This window comes from Dendrobates tinctorius, unplaced genomic scaffold, assembly GCF_039654945.1.
Source record: "Dendrobates tinctorius isolate UK_male_01 unplaced genomic scaffold, ASM3965494v1 ptg000163l, whole genome shotgun sequence".
Taxonomy (NCBI): domain Eukaryota; kingdom Metazoa; phylum Chordata; class Amphibia; order Anura; family Dendrobatidae; genus Dendrobates; species Dendrobates tinctorius.
Genome location: NW_027361830.1, coordinates 8,426,445 through 8,447,303, shown reverse-complemented (window position 1 = coordinate 8,447,303; position 20,859 = coordinate 8,426,445). Strand labels below are relative to the sequence as shown.

Here is a 20,859-nt window from a genome sequence, read left to right as displayed (position 1 = left end):
CAATTTTTTTTATTTTACCAAGGGTAACAGGAGAAATTGGACTGCAAAAGTTATTGTGCAATTTGTCCTGAGTACGCTGATACCTGATTTGTGGGGGGGAACGACTGTTTCGGCGCATAGCAGAGCTCAGAATGGAAGGATCGCCGTTTGACTTTTTCAATGCAAAATTGGCTGGAATTCAGATCGGACGCCATGTCACGTTTGGAGAGTCCCTGATGTACCTAAACAGTGGAAACCCCCTAAAAGTGACCCCATTTTGGAAACTAGACCCCCCAAGGAACTTATCTAGATATGTGGTGAGAACTTTGAACCCACAAGGGCTTTACAGAAGTTTATAACGTACAGCGGTACAATTAAAAAAATCATATTTTTTCCACAAAAATGATCTTTTCACCCCAATTTTTATTTTCCCAAGGGTAACAGCACCCTAAAAGTTATTGTGCAATTTGTCCTGAATATGCTGATACCCCACATGTGGGGGTAAACCACTATTTGGGCGCATGGCAGAGCTCGGAAGGGAAGCAGCGCCATTTGACGTTTTTGGCTGGAATTGAGATCGGACACCATGTCGCGATTGGAAAACCCCTGATGTACCTAAACAGTGGAAACCCCCCACAAATGACACCATTTTGTAAACTAGACCCCCTAAGGAACTTATCTAGATGTGTGGTGAGCACTTTGAACCCCCCCAGTGCTTCACAGAAGTTTATAACGCCCGGGCGTGAAAATAAAAAATTCGTATTTTTTCCACAAACATGATCTTTTAGTCACCATTTTTTTTATTTTCCCAAGGGTAACAGGAGAAATTGGACCCCAAAAGTTGTTGTCCAATTTGTCATGAGTATGCTGATACCCCATATGTGGGAGAAAACTACTGTATGGGAACACGTCGGGGATCGGATGGGAAGTAGTGACGTTTTGGAATGCAGACATTGATGGAATGGTCTGCGGGTGTCATGTTGCCTTTGGAGAGCCCCTAATGTACCTAAACAGTGGAAACCCCCCACAAATGACCCCATTTTGAAAACTAGACCCCCTAAGGAACTTATCTAGATGTGAGGTGAGCACTTTGAACCCCCAAGGGCTTCACAGAAGTTTATAATGCCAGGGCATGAAAATAAAAAAATCGTATTTTTCCCACAAACATGATCAATTAGTCCCCAATTTTTTTATTTTCCCAAGGGTAACAGGAGAAATTGAACCCCAAAAGTTGTTGTCCAATTTGTCCTGAGTACGCTGACACCCCATATGTGGGAGAAAACTACTGTATGGACACACGTCGGGGCTCAGAAGGGAAGCAGTGCCATTTTGGAATGCAGACTTTGATGGAATGGTCTGTGGGTGTCATGTGCGTTTGGAGAGCCCCTGATGTACCTAAACTATTGAAACTCCCAACAAGTGACCCCATTTTGGACACTAGACCCCCCCCACGGAACTTATCTAGATGTGTAGTGAGCACTTTGAACCCCCAAGTGCTAAACAGAAGTTTATAACGCTCGGACGTGAAAATAAAAAAATCATTTTTTTTCCACAAAAATGATATTTTTGCCCCCAATTTTTTATTTTCCTAAGGGTAACAGGAGAAATTGGACCCCAAAAATTATTTTGCAATTTGTCCTGAGTAGGCTGATACCCTACATGTGGGGGTAAAACACTGTTTGGGCGCATGGCAGAGCTTGGAAGGGAAGGAGCACCATATGACTTTTTCAACTCAGAATTGGCTGGAATTGAGATCAGACGCAATGTTGCATTTGGAGAGCCCCTGATGTGCCCAAACAGTGGAAACCCCCAATTCTAACTCCAACCCAAGCCCTAATGGAAAAATGGAAATAAATACATTTTTTTAATTTTATTATTTTTCCCTAACTAAGGGGGTGATAACGGGGGGTTTGATTTACTATTTATGGCGGTTTTTATTTTTGGCAGCTGTCGCACGCTAAAAGACGCTTTTTATTGTAAAAATAGTTTTTTGCATCACCACATATTGAGAGCTATAATTTTTCCGTATTTTGACCCACCGAGTCATGTGAGGCCTTATTTTTTGCGGGGACGAGTTGACGTTTTTTATTGGTACCATTTTCGGGCATGTGACATTTTTTGATCGCTTTTTATTCCGATTTTTGGGACGCAGAATGAACAAAAACCAGCGTTTCATGAATTTCTTTTGGGGGAGTGCGTTTACACCGTTCCGCGTGCGGTAAAATTGATAAAGCGATTTTATTCTTCGGGTCGGTACGGTTACAGCGATACCTCATTTAGGTCGTTTTTTTATGTTTTGTCGGTTTTATGCAATGAAAACTATTTTATATAAAAAATAATTATTTTTGCATCGCTTTATTCTGCGAGCTATAACTTTTTTATTTTTTTGCGGATGATGCTGTGTGGTGGCTCGTTTTTTGCGGGACAAGATGACGTTTTCAGCGGTACCATGGATATTTATATGCATCTTTTTGATCGCGCGTTGTTACACTTTTTGTTTGGCGGTATGATAATAAATCATTATTTTTTGCTTCGTTTTTTATTTTTATTTTTTAAGTGGTTCGCTAAAGGGGTTAACTAATGGGACAGTTTTATAGGGCGGGTCGTTACGGACGCGGTGATACCTAATACGTGTACTTTTATTGTTTTGGGTTTTTTTATTTTCAAAAAATGAATTTATTGGGGTATAATTTTTTTTTTTTTTTTTTTTTTTTTAAATTTTTACACTTTTTTTTTTAAAAAAAAATCTGTCACAGCAATCTGTCACAGGCAGTGCACAAGGCTTCCTCATGCCTGCGCTTTGCAGGCACTGAGGAAGCCAGCTTCCTCCAGGCCCCCGAAGGCTCCCGTCGCCATCTTGGATCCGGGGGCCTGGAGGAAAGGAGTCCCCCGCAGCAGCGCTGCACATTGCGCTGCCGTGGGGGGCTCAGGGAAGCACGGAGGGAGCCCCCTCCCTGCCGATGCTTCCCTTTAACTCCCGGTACACCGCGATCATGTTTGATCGCGGTGTGCAAGGGGTTAACGTGTCGGGGGCGGTCCGTGACCGCCCCTGACACATAGTGCCGGGTGTCAGCTGTGATAATCAGCTGACACCCGGCCGCGATCAGCGGCGCTCACCACGTGGGCGCCGCTGATCGCGCTAGACGTACTATCCCGTCCATGGGCATAGGGGCCCGGGTCCCATGGACGGGATAGTACGTCTGATGTCCGGAAGGGGTTAAATAGGGGAGTTACCAGTCTGATGGGTAATGGCTGATCTCTGCAGAGCTGTGTGTGATTATAGCTGAAACAGCTACAGGTTCTGCTCCGCTTCCAACTCACAGGCGGACATGGTTGCAATATTAGGTTATGTACACCTGATCAGTAAACGCTGCGGGTTGGATGCTGCGTACTTCTGTAGCGTCCAACCCGCAGTGGCCAGATTTTACAACATAATGGATGGGATTTCTAGAAATCCCATGTCCACTCTGCGTCCACAGACTCCCGCGGCTCACCCACGGAGATGGACATACGGCACTTCTCTTCAGACCGCTGCATGTCAATTTCTCTTGTGGACTTGGCACTCATTTTTGTGATGTAGAAGATATATTTAACGCAATCCAGAAAGTAGTACACAAAACGTTTCTAATTGACCTTTCATCAGTTACTACAGAAAGAAACATAGGATGAATTTATAAAACGAAAAAACAAAGACAAAAATAAAGTATATGCACATGGGTAGTATGGTCAAAGAACAATGCAGTACGAGTTAAGGCCCCTTTACATTTAGTGATGCACCAGCGATCCGACCCGGTCAGGATCGCTGGTGCATCGCTAAATGATCGCTAGTGAGCTGTCACACAGGCAGACCTCACAGCGACGCAGCGCACGATACTCACCTTTCACACAGCGATCCTGACGTCCTCCCGCCTCCACGCGTCGCTCGTCGGCGCCAGCAGGAAGCGCCCAACGAGAAATGGACCCAGACGTTCTCGCGCGATCAGCGATGGACAGCAGGGGAGCCGGTCGGAGGTAAGTATCACACATAGCGATATCGCTATGTGTAAACCCCCCATTAATGCAGTGATATCCCCAAGATCTGTTACCAAGCCTATAATTATTGAAATAGGTATAAATCCTTGTATGAGTGAGGATGAAGTAAAAGGGAACAAAACAATACAGAACAGAAAAAAAGGGAGACCTACCCAACTGCTGAATGAACGGTAGATGGAGGAAATGGTGAACTGTACCAAGACGTGTTAGTATCTGTGAGGATGATACATACATAAGAGCACTTGAAATGTCAGTTATGCAGTTTACGTGCTGTCATATAGTTACAGAGATTCTATAATGTATTCTTATGCCTACCTGCTCAAAGTGTAAAGTGGGTACCACTGTATCCAGTGTATTGCCGGTGCTATATGGTATCTGAAATGGATATTAGATGTCACCGGTAAGGAATTATCGGTAAAAACAGGCCTGCAGAGTGAGAGGTCGTGTGTGATGAAACCCTACCTCTATACAGTGCCTTGCGAAAGTATTTGGCCCCCTGGAACTTTTCAACCTTTTCCCACATATCATGCTTCAAACCTAAAGAAACCTAATGTAAATTTTGGGTGAAGAATCAACAAGTGGGGCACAATTGTGAAGTTGAAAAAAAATTATTGGTTATTTTAAATTTTTGTGGAAATTCAAAAACTGAAAAGTGGGGCGTGCAATATTATTCGGCCCCTTTAACTTAATACTTTGTTGCGCCACCTTTTGCTGCAATTACAGCTGCAAGTCGCTTCGGGTATGTCTCTATCAGTTTTGTACATCGATAGACTGAAATTCTTTCCCATTTTTCCTTGGCAAACCGCTCGAGCTCAGTGAGGTTTGATGGAGATCGTTTGTGAACAGCAGTTTTCAGAGATTCTCGATTGGATTCAGGTCTGGACTTTGACTTGGCCATTCTAACACCTGGATACGTTTATTTGTGAACCATTGTAGATTTTGCTTTGTTTGGGATCATTGTCTTGTTGGAAGACAAATCTCCGTCCTAGTCTCGGGTCTTTTGCACACTCCCAACAGGTTTTCTTCAAGAATGGTCCTGTATTTGGCTCCATCCATCTTCCCATCAATTTTAACTATCTTCCCTGTCCCTGCTGAAGAAAAGCGGGCCCAAACCATGGTGCTGCCACCACCATGTTTGACAGTGGGGATGGTGTGTTCAGAGTGATGAGCTGTGTTGCCTTTATGCCAAACATATCATTTGGCATTGTTGTCAAAAAGTTTGATTTTGGTTTCATGTGACCAGAGCACCTTCTTCCACATGTTTGGTGTGCCCCAGGTGGCTTGTTGCAAACTTTAAACAACACTTTTTATGGATATCTTTGAGAAAAGGCTTTCTTCTTGCCAGTCTTCCATAAAGGCCAGACTTGTTCAGTGTACGGCTGATTGTTGTCCTATGGACAGACTGTCCCACCTCAGCTGTAGATCTCTGCAGTTCATCCAGAGTGATCATGGGCCTCTTGGCTGCATCTCTGATCAATCTTCTCCATGTTTGAGATGAAAGTTTAGAGGGATGGCTGGGTCTTGGTAGATTTGCAGTGGCATGATACTCCTTCCATTACAATATGATCGCTTGCACAGTACTCCTTGGGATTTTTAAAGTTTTGGAAATCATTTTGTATCCAAATGTGGCTTTAAACTTCTCCACAACAGTATCACGGACCTGCCTGTTGTGTTCCTTGGTCTTCATGATGCTCTGTGTGCATCAAACAGAACTCTGAGGGTAAGTGCACACGCTGCGGATTCACCTGCGGGTTTTTTCCCGCGGAAACGCAGGTAAAACCGCAGGTAAAGTGACCTGCGGTTTTTTCCCGCGGAAACGCAGGTAACGTGACCTGCGGTTTTGCCCTGCAGTTTCACACCTCTACTATGTTAAAGGTGTGAAACCGCAGCAGAATCCGCAGAAACAATTGACATGCTGCGGAAAAAAAAACGCAGCTTTTCCGCAGGTAAAAAACCGCAGCGTGAGCACTGCGGTTTTGAAAACCCATAGGCTAACATGGTGAAGTACCATATCTGCGGAACTGCTGCAGTTCTGCAGGGCCAAAACCGCAGCAAAGCCGCAGAGTGTGCACATACCCTGAGACTATCACAGAGCAGATGCATTTATACGGAGACTTGATTACACACAGGTAGATTATATTTATCATCATTAGTCATTTATGACAACATTGGATCATTCAGAGATCCACAATGAACTTCTTGAGTGAGTTTGCTGCACTGAAAGTAAAGGGGCTGAATAATATTGCACGCCTCTCTTTTCAGTTTTTGAACTTCTACAAAAATTTAAAATCAATAAATCTCGTTCAACTTCACAATTGTGTTCCACTTGTTGATTCTTCACCAAAAATTTACATTTGGTATCTTTGTTTGAAGCATGATATGTGGGAAAAGGTTGAAAAGTTCCCGGGGGCCAAATACTTTCTCAAGGCACTGTAAATACGTGCATGCATTTCCTCTATCGACCATTCATTCAGCAGTTGAGTAGGTCCTCCCTCCTTTCTTTTTTTTTTTTTTTTTTTTTTGTATTTTGTTCCTTCTTGCCCCTTCTTTGCCCTTTTTACTTCATCCTCGCTCATACAAGGATTTATACCTATTTCAATAATTTTATAGGCTGGATCACAGATCTTGGGGATATCACTGCATTAACTCATACTGCATTGTCCTTTGACCAAATTACCCATGTGTATATACTTTGTCTATTTTTGTTTTGTCTTTATTTTGTTTTTTCGTTTTATAAATTCACCCTCGTGTTTTATTCTGTAGTAACTGATGGTCAATTAGACCGACACGTTTTGTGAACTACTTTCCTAGACTGCATTAAATATATCTTCTACATCACAATGTTGAGTGCCAAGTCTACTTTATATTTATGTATTGTGTGGGAACCTACTTTGTCACCTATTCCAGTAGTGCTCACGTTGTTTTTTTCAATTTCTCTTATGGAGACGTGATCCCCAGATCCCTGCAAACAACCTTCTACCTCCTGTCATTCCCAGCGTGTCACTATTGATTTGATGGCTCGGTCCGACATTGTTGCGGCATTGACGCATGCGTGACTTTGCACTTAGTAATCAGAAGAGCCTGTGATGACGGCAGGTAGGAGACGTTTCTACAGGATTCCCATCCTGGCAACCAGGGCTACTAACTTTGCCACTGGATCAAGCAGCAGGAGACAAGCTGAAAAAATGATATACTGATACCTTTGAGGACCTGTCGCCTGGTCAGAAGTGGCCAGTTTTTGCTCTTAACTTTTTCACTGCGCCCCTGCGTATTCGAGTTGTTAAAGAAAAAAAAATGCAATACTCAGACGAGTAGCAGGAATAAAATGAGAGCAATACCTGACCACTTTTGATCAGTGACAGGTCCTCTTTATATGGCACATGTCCTCTCTTGAACCACCCTAGGAAGTAATGTCATCCTTAAACTGAAACTCAAATATCTACTAAACAGATTATTGTGCCCACCCAGGAGACAGAATAACACAATACTTTATATCAATGACTAGTACCCAAAACCGGTGGAAGGATATCTCTTTTCAAGGGGCAATTTCACTCCCTCCATCTACACTAAAAAAAAAAACCCAAACCTCTAGTAAATTGCACAATTGTACTTGTCTCATGCGGTTGTTCAGTTCTTCCAGCACCCATGAGGACATCACCAGCACAGCTTTGTGATTTCACACTGTTTACACTTGGCTGTGCTCTGGAATTAAGATGGAGCTTTTTTGGGGGTTAGTTGATCTCATTAAAAGCTATCCTTACCTGTGTCTACACATAGATGCATTTTACAGTTCTTCATGAAGCAGGCCCTAACTGTTTTGTTTTGGGTTTGCTCAAGTTTTTATTCTATTTACTTAATTGGGAGATTTAAATTGTACCAGAACCTCAATGCAGTCTTCCTTAAAAATCTAGGAATAAATTGGGTACATTTTCTGATTTTTTTTTTTTATATTAATGATACTATTAACTGCAATGGAGATAGTCAGCACTATGGGGGGGGTTGTATAAGCTCAGGCTTGCACATGTCTTTTTTTCTATGAGGGAAACTTGAATGCAATGCCCTAATCTGAAAGGATGTGCTGGCAGATCTGTCCCCTCAGAGCCCCTATTATATTTGTCACAAACTGCTGTGTTTCATTTCAGGAAACAAGAAATAAATAGGGTCCTATCATTCCTCATAACAGTTTTGTTAAATATAATTATATCATTGAATGCAGTATCATAAAAATAATCACTTGTAAAGCCAACATACAGCAGAAAACTCTTGTGAACCTAGACTGAAAAGGAATTGAAAAGATTTTACAAGTTTTTTCTTTCAGTAGAGCAGATGATAAAGGGGCTTCCCATCTCATACATTTATGGACTATGATGCGCATTTCTAATATATTTTAAGATGGGAATACCACTTTAACCCCTTTAATCCTGAAGGTGGTTTGTACGTTAATGACTAGGCCAATTTTTGTGGTTCTGACCACTGTCACTTTATGAGGTTATAGCTCTGGAACGCTTCATCGGATCCCTGTGATTCTGAGATTTTTTTGGGGACATATTGTACTTCATGATAGTGGTAAAATTTCTTTGATATGACTTGCATTTATTTGTGAAAAAAAAACAAAAACGGAAATTTGGCAAAAATTTCGCTATTTTCCAACTTTTAATTTTCATGCCCTTAAATTAGAGATGTCACACAAAATAGTTAATAAGTAACACTTTCCACATGTCTAGTTTACATCAGCACAATTTTGCATCAAATTATTTTTTTATTAGGAATTTATAAGGGTTAAAAGTTGACCACTGTATGGGCGCATTGCAGAGCTCAGAAGGGAAGGAGCGCCATTTGACTTTTTGAATGCAAAATTTGCTGGAACAATTGGTTGACGCCATGTAGCGTTTGAAGAGCCTCTGATATGCTTAAACAGTGAAAATCCCCGACAAGTAACACCATTTTGGATACTAGACCCCTCAGAGAACTTATCTAGATGTGTATTGAGCACATTGAACCCTCAGGTGTTTCACAGACGTTTATAATGTTGAGCCGTAAAAATAAAAAAATCAAATGTCCCCACAAATGTTTTTAGCACAAAATATTGTATTTTCATAAGGGAAACCTGAGAAATTGCACCATACAATTTGTTGTGCAATTTCTCCTGAGTACACTGATATCCCATATGTAGGGGAATACTGCTTTTGATGTGCATTGCAAAGCTCAGAAGGGAAGAGGAGCCATGTTGGAGTTCAGATTTTGCTGGAATGGTTTGAGGGTGCCATGTCACATTGTCAGAGCCCCTGAGGTGCCAGAACAACAGAAACCCCTTATATGTGAACTCATTTTACAAACTGCACTCCCCAATGAATTCATCTAGTGGTGCAGTGATCATATTGACACCACATGTGCCTCACAGAATTTTATACCACTGAGCGTTGAAGAAAGAGAATAAATTACATTCTTACCACTAAAATGTTATTTTAGCCCCAAGTTTTTAATTTTTTGAAGAGCTAATAGGAAAGTATTTTACAACAAACTGAGCTCCATTTTTTCCTGAGTGCGCCAATACCCTATATGTAATCGGGAAATATTTTTCAGGCACAGTGCAAAGCTCAGAAGGCAAGGAGAACCAGATTTTACTGTTCTGGTTTGCAGGTGCCATGACCCACTGGGAGAGCCCATGAGGTGCCAACACAGCAGAACCCTCCCAATAAGTGACCCCATTTTACAAACTATACCACTCAATGAATTTGTCTAGTGGTGCAGTGATTATATTGACACTACAGGTGTGTCACAGAATTTTATACCATTGGGCAGTGAAGACAAAATGTCAGGAACACCGCACTGCACTTGCTCACTGAGCCAGTGCGCATGTCTTGAGTACAAACCTGTGCCCAAAGTTACCTGTGGAGCAGGGCAGCAGTGGTGACGATGCGTGCTCCAGGCTCACAGGACCTGTGTCACTGAAGGTAGAAAGCAGTGAAGGACCTACGATCATGTGACTGCAGGGGGCGGGACTTAGCGTCCTGCTGCTGGAGATAAGTGCAGGATTCTACTACAGGGATCCTCAAATCAGACAAACGGGGGTCATACACAGAGAGGGCAGCGCGGTACCAGAGGGACAAGCAGAGAGTAAGAACGTAAGCAATGAGTCATACACGGAGATAGCAGCACAGTACAAGAGGGGCAATCAAAGACTAGTCAGGACATAGGCAATGAGTCAGGAAGCAGATACAGTACAGAATCAAGATACAAACTCACAACAGGGGACAGAACCGGGTCAGAACCATATAAGCAAGCTAGAAGACAATCAGAAGGCACAGGCACACAGGGGTCGCCACACTTGGCCAAAAACAAAAGTATAACTGACAGGGATTGGAGTCTCCCAGGGCTATAAGAAGCCCTCCTTGAGCCAAAGAGAGGCTACAATAATTAACCCCCAGCGTGCAGGTCAAATCTGCACTGAGCCCAAGACATTAACCCCTGACGTGCAGGTCAAAACCTGCACTGGGATCATGACACAAAATAACTACATTTTTACCAACCAAAATTTTGTTTAAGCCCCAGATTTTACATCTTCACACAAGAAGTGGGTAAAAATGGCACCACAATGTGTCCCACAATTTCTATTGATCGTGGCTGTAGTGTACTACTTAGCTGTATGGAGAGACTCTGGAGGAACGGAGCGCTATTTGCCTCCTGGAGCGCTGATGTTCCCAGAGAAGTTTACGAACTCCATATACAGAGCCCCTAATTGCTAGAAGAGCAGAATCCCCCTCAAGTGACCGCATTTTGGAAACTATACCCCTTGGGGAATTTATCTACAGGTGTAGTGATGATTTGGACTACATGGGTATTTTCCAGAAACAAGCAGCAATGAGTGCTGCCGAGTGAAATTTCCAAACTGCAGTTGTAATGACCAGTACTTTATGCCCAACTCGTACTTCTAGAAACATGAACCCGTAAGTTAAGCAGCCTCTCATCGCTTCAGAAATGCCAAGCGTGGACGCAATATGTGGTTTAGGTACACACTAGGGCTCAGAAGGGAGGGTGCATTTGGATTTGGGAGCGGAGAATTTGCTGAATTTCTTTTGGCGGGTTAGGAGCCATTTCTCTTTTCCAGAACCTTTGTGCTACCAGTAACGCGGAAGACCTCTATATTTTTGTTAACAGATGACAGATCTGAGTGGGGACTTGCTTTTTTGTGGATTGAATTGAAACTATTTTTGGGAACATTTTACATAACGTTTGAGATCATTTATTCGGCGCTCTACACTGACCACTTTGGGGTTTCCGTCTAAATCTAAGTGATGTGATTCTGATGAAACCCCCAAATTTTTTACGTCGTTCCTCGTGTGGTATAAGTGATTAGGAGTCTTTATTCTTCAGGTCTGCGATTACAGCGATACCAGATTTATAGCGGGTTTTAATGTTTGGTTGCTGTCACACACTAAAAGACGCTTTTTATTGAAAAAAAACCTGTTTTTGCAGCACTACATTTTGAGAGCTATTATTTTTCCATGTTTTGGCCCAGAGATTCATGTGAGGTCTTGTTTTTTTGCGGGACGAGTTGACTTTTTTGGGCTCATGATGGATTGCTTTCTATTCCGATTTTTGGGAGATATAATGAACAAAACACAGCAATTCATTTATTTTTTTTTTTTTTGGTGGGGTTTATACCATTCTGTGTGGTAAAATTGATACGGCAGGTTTATTCTTTGGGTTCTGTTAGCAACTTATTTTTCCGGTGATAGAGCTGTGTGGTGGCTCTTTTTTTGGGGACAAGATGATGATTTCAGCGGTACCATGTTTATTTAGATCCATATTTTTGTATCTTGTTTTTCTTCCACTTTTTGTTCAGCAGTAAGATAAGCAATTTTTTGTTTTTTATTTAGTGGGACAGTTTTATAGGTCTGGTCATTGTGGACGTGGCTATAACGTGTATATTTTTCATACAAATATTTATTTAAAGATGTAAAAAAAAATTTATTTTTTAGAATTTTTACAACTACTTTAAAAAAAAATAAATTACTTTTTTTGCGTTTACTTTGTCCCAATATGGGACAATCATGTTTTGCAGGCTGATGAAGCAGCATCCCCATGCTATAGAAACTGTCAGCTCTGCACTGACAGGGAAAGTTGCTGATGATGTACTGTGCATGATCAGCAACTTTCCTAGCTCTGGTGACCCGGATGTCTTCATAACTACATCGGGTCACCATGGCAACGATCGAGACCTCACTTCACACCGCAGGATCTCCAATCCAAAGGCAGAGGGGCTTTCAGACCTCTACCGACTCCTGGAATTTAGAGGGTTAAAATGCTAGGAACAGGGTGACCGCTCCTGGCAGTTAGTGCCAGGTGACAGCTGTCAGAATCTGCTTACCCCTGGCAGTGATCGCCTACGCACAGCCCATGTGCGCAGGCCATCGCCATGCAGTAATACGTCCCTGGTCAGATAGGCCCAGGGACGTATTATTATGACATGTCAGGAAGGGGTTAACCAAAAGTAGAGCTTCAATTCTATGGCAGTATGAAGGGAAGTAGGCAGAAGTTCCTGACCCCCCCCCCCCCCCCCCTCACCCCATGTATCCAAAAATATACTAATAAATTCATGAGACAATTGGTACCTCAGTGGTTACATGGACGCTACTTACGGTATTTATTCACTACCGCAACTTTTACCCTGTAAAAGCAATAATAGCTATGATATTTAAAAGTAGTAAAGGCGCTATTCTGTAGTCCTCACTACCATGAGTCTTCATTCCTTTATTTCCTTCAGATTTCCTTCCCGGAGATTACTTAACCTACGTTTGTTTATGTAGCAGTAGGAAATGGAGCTGTTTGCCGAGTTAATATTTGCACTTCTCTTCTGTAGGAAGATCTTCATGAATATTTACCTAGCAGTGATGGCAGTACAGGTACTCACAATGGAGTTGGAGCAACGGCTCACAATCTTCAGCAAGATGGTAAGTGTTTCATCCCCATGTCTGCATCATCTTTTCTTTTCTTCTGCTCCATCAGCATATAGATCCCTGCTGCCTGAATTACACGGTATTGTTGGCCGGTATTACTGGGATTAGACTAAGGTCCCTCAGTTCACGAACATGTTCCTAGTTTAATACAGGGTCTAAAAACGCTTACAGATTTTAGTTGAGGGTTTACTATATATAGTCTGCTGTGGAGCAGGTGCAGAAATATTAGCAGACCAGCAATGAGGCGTAAGGTGATGTAAGAGAAGCACAAGCATAACCTAGGTGCCAGTGTTTAATGGGCACATTGCATGCACTTTGTCACTTCCAGTTGCACTTACCAGTAGACATACCGTAGTCTGAAGTAAACCCCCCCCCCCCCCCAAAAAAAAACAAACCCAAAACCTTTTCAATTTATTCTGAGAGAGTTTAATGGTCTCCCCTGTACTTCCTTTGCAAACAGATTAATGATGTTCACTGATGTGTTTATGGTGTTATTTCAGAAAGACAAGCATGCTGAATGACCTCCAATTAAGATTTTTAGAAAGTAATAAGTGTGATCAGGGTTGGAGAGCATTTTTTATTTAGTGTACAATAGGTTTAACATTTTATCATCTTAAGACCTCGCCTGCCTTTGGTACAGGCTGCACATGAACGCCTGTCCATTCGTGTTTTGCAGCTGTTCACATTGAGAGCATAAGTATTAAACATATACAAAGGAGGAGAGTTGACAAGAACGCAGAATATACTTTTGAGGTGAGTGTATGTTTTGTATAAAAGGAGAAAAAAAATCCAACGAATGGCAGAGGCTGCTAAAAAATAACTTTTATTCCACGAGAGTAAAAATTAGACCAACATATTGTATCCAGCACTGAAACGCACTAACAGGGAACGATATATGTGTTTCGACTTGCGTCTTATTTATGATCTGCAGATCATAGAGGAAGGATTTGAGGTCCGTATGTATTCAGGGTGCTGCAGTTTTAATTAACTGATATATCAACACGGCATATATCTTACACTTTTTTTTTCCTCTTCATATGCCTTCCTCCTTTTCTAGCCTGTTTTTTTTTTTTTTAACCCTCAAGATTATTCCCTTCGCATGCTGTTGAAATCTGAACAACCTCCTCCTTCTTTCTGGTATCTCTAATGCTGGGAGAATGGAGGTTGAGAGGAGCTTGGAAGGATTTGTAATATTTTTGCATAGACCTAAGCTAGATAAAGGACCTGCAGGCATTTTGTAACAGAAAATTAATGATTAAAAATTTCTGTGTGAAGGGATACTGAAAAGACTTTGAAGTGAACTTGTCAGAAAGATTACCCAATATAAACAAAAGCCACCACATTTATTTCTTCTTATACTGCAGTCCAGCAATCTGTATATAAGCACCCAACTCTAACCACAAATCCAAATAATGCATTTCCTAATTCTCCTGGCGTGGTCTGGTCCAATGAGCATTGTTGGTTTTTGCCCAGCACCTCTTCAATCACCGCAATCACGTCTTTCTGCCTTGATTAATGTGGATTACGTCATCCACACAGCGCTGTGCAGGTGCACTTTGCCCTACTTGTTTCCCCCCCGTGCTTATAGGCCAGTAGTAGCAGAGCAAAGTGTGCCTGTGCTTCAACTCTGCAGGTGTGAGTAACAGTGCTGTGTGGTGATGTAGGATGGCATCCGTATCAATCAAGGCAGGAGACGCGGATGCAACTGTGGGTATGGAGGAGGCGTCGAGCAAAAAACATTGGACAGGACCGTACCAATTAGCGCATGGAGAATTCTAGAAGGTTTTTTTTTTCTGTGTATTAAAAAAAAACTTTACTGGTACTAACTACAACTCCATCCATAAAAAAAACATACTGCATAAGCGTGTTATGTGGCCTCGGGTGTAAGTGCTTTTGGAATATTTTGTGCATCAATATGAATGTTAGACTGCAGAGATTATCAGCCCATTTAGTTTTGTGGACGGTTGTGACATGGGCTTCACCAGTGAGGTCCTTCGTGCCCCCTTTTTAACCGAGATAATGGCAAGGTAAGGCTGGACTGGCAGTGATTACACCCTACACATGCATTCTATAGCTGGCTTGGTTTACTAGCACAATTGGCTACTTGTGTGCTTATATTAACATTACACTGGGTTCAGGAGACAAGTAAAGGGTAAATCAAACAGTATTTGTATGCATGTCAATCATTGGTGATGAGGACCAGTCATTACATTATGGCTGATGCTGTCTTGGTAGAGAAGTCCTGTCATAGGCTATATAGACATTATAATCAATATTCTACAGATGAATGCATGACTAACTGTAACCTCTTATGTCTCTTTATTATAGGTGAACTGGTCTGACAACTCCAGGACATCTGTGACAAAATCATATCGGGAGCTGCAGGAATTTCTTTTATTGGTATTTAAAGATTCAATTTGACCGAAAAGTTACAGCTTTGAGGTCTCCTCTCTGGGTCAAACGTGTGATTTGTGACCCCAATTTTGATATATCATATTATTAAGCCTTCTGTTTATATACTACCCTGATGAGTCTTCATAATAGAAGATGAAACCTGTCAGAAGGGAATAGGGGGAGCTTAGGAGATTTATATTGGCGCGGAGCAAACTTGGGTATGGCCCTTGTAAGAGTAGGAGCAATTGCATGAGGCATCAAATGGTTAAAGCGAATCAATCAGAATTATCAGCTCTCCTAAGCAGTTTATATGGGCAATGCAGATCATCGGAAACTGAATAAAATGATAACTTGATATCTGCAATGCAATGTCGTCTTTCAATGAAATCCACATTTTTCTGAATATGTAAATGAGCTGATCAGGATTTGGGGCTGGACATGTCTCTGAGACAGCCTCCAAAGCTTCTTTTAACTGGGCATAACCAGTGTGATGTGTAATGACTGACAGTCTGCTCTCGTGATCTACATCTCTCTCACTGGTAATGTTCCCTTTCATTTAACATCACCAGAAAAACCTCATTAACCTGCACATATAGGGTTAATCCGCAGGTTAATAGCGTTACTAACCTGCCCGGCGTCTGCACGTAGCAGAGGGCTGCCGGGAGAAATTGAACTTTATTCCTACTGGCATCATTCAGTTTCAGTGAAGGGGGCGATGCCGGCATGGGTTCAGTCATGTCTCCGAGTGTGCAGAGCAGCATCTGTAACCGAGCTCCCGGGTCTGACTGACACTTGCTCTACATTGGGCTTAGCTGTCAGTCAGGGCCGGGGGCGCGGTTACAGATGCTGCTCTGCACACTCGAAGACATGACTGAACCCATGCCGGCATCGCCCCCTTAACTGAAACTGAATACTGCCGGGTGGAATGAAGTTCATTTTCTCCCCGCTCGTCTACGTCCTGCACATCGGGCATGTTGGCTACGCTATTAACATACAGGTTATGCCCATATCTGCAAGTTAGTGTGTTTTTGCTGGTGACCGCTTCCCTTAAACAGCTTGTTCACACATTAAGAAAAATGTAGACTTCTGGATTAAGACATCGGATCAACAATTTCAAGGTACTGTTTTATTCAACTTTTTATGATCTACATGCTCATATGTCAGACTTAGGCTCACAACTGTTTGTTCTGCATCATTTGTAATCTTGACTGAAGAAGGAGCTTCTGTGCACTGAAAGCTTGCAAACATATTTTCTGGTTAGCCAATAAAGGTATCATTCCGAGAATACTTTTTCATCATTGGGCAGAAGTTTTCACATCGATTTTTCTGGCTAACACTGTACCACAATATAATTTGTTATTGTACATTCTGCATCCAAGAAAAACTGTCCTATTCTGCTAATCAGAATATGATCAGAGTCCGGTCCATTTTCCTCGATGTGGAGAATTAAGACAACAAAAATTCTCCATTCAATATGTCTGTGAAAATCAGACCGCGCTCTGAGGTTTGATCCTACTGACATTCCCTTTTATCATAATATTAGGAGCCAGATATCTATTTACGCCATGGCCCTAGAAGCAATCCTGATGACCCTTGCTTGATGTCAAGAGGCATGGATGAGCTCTAACCTTTTTATATGACCGCTGCTTATTTGGGGCACCACTATCATTTATTATGTTAGAATATACATCACTGGAATTTTGTGTGTGACCCTCTATCCCCAATGTATTGCAGTAGGTCAATAATAATTTTTGAGGTGCCTTTAGTTCATTTTGTGTTTGTGAGGCATGTCATCTTTTATTAAAATTTCTTAAGCGGTTGTCCGGTCTTAGTCTACAAGTCTGCAGTCAGTCTATGACTGTAGACTTGTGAATCCTTATATCACGTGCTCAGTGAGGATTTGTTGGCGCTGGGGGCAGCGGTCATGTGACTGCAAGTATGTGATATTCATACTCCAGACCTCATATTGACAATAGTATTGATTGAGGCTGGAAACAGTTATGCCAAAATGTGGCCAGGAGTATGTACATCACACACTTGCGATCACGCGCCCTCCAGCATCGGAGAATCCTCAGTCAATAGTGTAACCCCGTATCAAGTCCTGTTAAAGTATATGGACAGCATAGAGGGATCCTCCTTTTTGAGCTACAACTAAGACCTTCTGTAACCGTTTTACTTGGATATCTGCAACTTTATCTGACAAACATTGTCTCCTCAGAGTCAGACCCTCTGCTGCTAATTGCAAGGATTAGGCTGTGTGCCCACGTTGCGTTTTTTAAGCGTTTTTGCCGCTTTTTTTTTCTGCAGCGGAAATGCTTAAAGTTAACAAAACGCTTCCCAAGCAATCCTTTGGGATTCCGCAGTTGCTGTGTCAGTGCTGTGGACTTTACCGTTGCGGAAACGCATAGCTGTAAAATCCGCAGCATGTTCATTATTTCTGCGGAATCACGGCGATTCCACAGCCATAGGATTGCATTGAAACACTCACTTTAAAGTGAGCACTTCATGTGTGGATGGTACCCATATTCCTGTAAAAAAAAATAGAACTAAAATAAAAAATAGCGATATACTCACCCTCTGATGGCCCCCGGAGCCTTGCCGCCTCTCAGCCACGCTGCCGGCATCTTCCGTTCCCAGGGATGCATTGCGCGAAGGACCTTTGTGGCGTCACGGTCACGTGACCATGACGTCACAAAGGCCCTTCTCTCGCATTTCCGCAGCATTTCTTCAACGTGGACACACAGCTGCCTAAATCTCTGATCAGACAACCCAAGTAAGCCATATGAGGATAAATGGGGCTAGTAATGAGACTTTCTAAAAAGATTTATGTATCTTCCGGGGTGTTCTTTTGGCATAAGTTAAGTTTTATATAATCTGGTATTACAACAGATTATGTTGCTGGTGTTGTGTATGTGTGTACATAATGTCTTATTCCTAGAGAGAATCTTTTATTTATTGTCATATATTTCATCATGTTCAATCTTTGCTTTTCTTGTTTTAAGCTTCCAAAAGAGCTCGCCAATAAAAATCTTGATAAAACCATTTTAGAAGCCTTACAATTGGGGAAAAAGAGGGAAGAGCTTCACTATTGTGACTTGGAGCCTATTGTAAAGTAAGTTGAAACCAGAATTATTTAGCGAAAGAATATTTGATGTGAGATTGTATGAAATTGAGAAAATAGCGGCTGTGTAGGGAATTGCTGCCCACCTCATGTACTTTAGGAGGAGGGTGAGGTTGCAGTTCCCTTTCCAGCATATTTGTGTGTAGGTTCAGAAAGGGCTCCAGAGGTAATACTGGTTATGGTGATGGCATGTGAGTTTTGATATGATAAAGTATGCTTCCCCTGTATGACTTTCTCTTCAGAGAGAGGACCACTGATAGGAAGTAGCAATCCTCAAATTCAATATCAAATTGCTAACGAGCATTGTCACATGACTTGGGGTTGAAGCCAAAATCTCAATTTGTAGGCACTGTGTTTTGGGGTACTGCCTCTCATCAGTGCAAAGTGTAAAGGCCCTGTCACACATAGCGACTCACCAGCGATCCCGACAACGATATCAACGTGTCAGGATCGCTGGTTAGTCGCTACATGATCGCTACGTGCGTCACTTAGAAACCCGATGTGTACCTTAGTTACAGCTCCCTGCATCAGTGTGCTGGTAACTAAGGTACAAAGAGGGTTTCTAAGCACAGCGCTGTGCTTAGAAACCCTGTGTTTACCTTAGTTACCAGCTGGTCTTCCGCCTGTGACGCAGCGATGCGTGCTGGCCAGCGGGAGACCAGCGACCAAAAAAATGTCCAGGGCTTTCCTACAGCGATACCGGCAGGGGGGCTGGTCGCTGTTCGCTGTCACACACAGCGATCTCGCTGGTTAGTCACAAAACTTGTGACTCAGCAGCGATCTCGCTAGCGAGATCGCTATGTGTGACGGGGCCCTAAGATCTGGTTTGGCTGGGTGAGAGGCGTCTGATCCAAGGAGTAACATGTCAGTCTCCTCAAGGAGAATCCTGGTGAGAAGCATCTCGCCCAGCAAACCAGATCTCACACTTTGCACTGACGATTGGCAGCGCACTGAAATAGTGTCTACAAATTGAGATTTTGACTGTAATCCTAAATTATGTGACTAGGCTCATTATAGCAGGGTTCCCCAACTCCAGTCCTCAAGGTCCACCAACAGACCATGTTTTCCTTTGTATTGCACAGGTGAAGCAATTATCACCTGAGCAATACTAAGGAAATCCTGAAAACATGATCTGTTGGTGGGCCTTGAGGACTGGAATTGGGGAACCCTGCATTATAGAGACGATATTGACTTTTAGGATTACTACTTCCGATAGGTGACAATAGAGTTCTTGTCTTCCTCTCTGAAGAGACAGTTTGCATATTTCCCAGAGGAGCATTGCAGCTTGTCTCCTCAACTTGGCATGTCAGCTTGACATGTCAGTCTCCGCAAGTAGAAATGTTACACCTTGGATACCTTTATGACAGTCTTAGAACCAGGGCTGCAGAGTCTGTAAGCCAAACCTCCAACTTAGACGCCACAATTTCCCTGACTCCGGCCCCACAGCACTGGTCACTATTGAGCATGTACAAATGTATAAAGTGCAGCAGAGATTCATCTCCACTAAAAGCCGAGATCCTTAGATCAGGAACAGAACAGACCTTTATAGGACACTTCATAACTTTTCCAAATTCTTATGAAAACATTTACAGCACTGAACTACTGAACTCAATTTATTATATATTGTCTCCACAGCCCTGCTTAGGACATGAGTATAAAGAAAAATGTATAACTGTATAGTTACCACTTTATTTTTCCTTTTAAGGCAGATCTTTTCATCGCCATCCCAGGCTCTTCTTCAAAACCAAAAGGTGTACAACTTTTTCCAAAATATCCAGGAAGAAACTACTAACTCAAACAGTAAGCAAATATTGTAAATGGAATGTCTCTCCTTGCTGCTGTTTTAGAAAAGATGACCATTACACTGAATATATGAAATGTGAGCCCGTGTAGTCTGGTTACAAGTAATGTGACACTTACTGGCGTTTGGGTTATTTTTGTGTGTCTGAAATAACACTTTCTAAAATTAAGGATCAAAAGTAAAAAAAAAAAAAAATTCTAAGCCATAATATTTTATTTATATAGTACTAACGTATTCCGCAGCATTTTACAATTAAGCAGTGATATGTACAGACAGTAAAGAAATTACCAAATAACACACAGGAGGAGTGAGGTCTCTTACAATTTAAATTTAACCCCTTTATCCTCAAGAGTGGATTGCACGTTAATGACCCGGCCAATTTTTGCAATTCTGACCACTGTCACTTAATAGGTTATAACTCTAGAACGCTTCAACGGATCCCGGCGATTCTGAGACTGTTTTTGTGACATACTAGCTGAAGAGCCCGGCGCTGCCTGGGCATAGTAGCTAACTGTGGTTAATTATAGCAAATTATAATTATCCTCCATCCCATAGGCCCGTGCCCATATACC

The 20,859-nt window shown here is 42.2% G+C and overlaps 1 protein-coding gene across 1 annotated transcript in view; it reads left to right on the top strand.

Annotated features, from left to right (window-relative positions):
• ZCCHC2 (zinc finger CCHC-type containing 2) overlaps nt 1–20,859 on the top strand; it is a 54,794-nt gene that overhangs the window by 5,326 nt on the left and 28,609 nt on the right. The window contains exons 2-6 of the mRNA XM_073550184.1: nt 12,875–12,965; nt 13,648–13,724; nt 15,300–15,371; nt 18,368–18,477; nt 20,192–20,286. Coding sequence (XP_073406285.1) covers nt 12,875–12,965; nt 13,648–13,724; nt 15,300–15,371; nt 18,368–18,477; nt 20,192–20,286 — 445 coding nt within the window. The remainder of the gene's footprint in view (nt 1–12,874; nt 12,966–13,647; nt 13,725–15,299; nt 15,372–18,367; nt 18,478–20,191; nt 20,287–20,859) is intronic.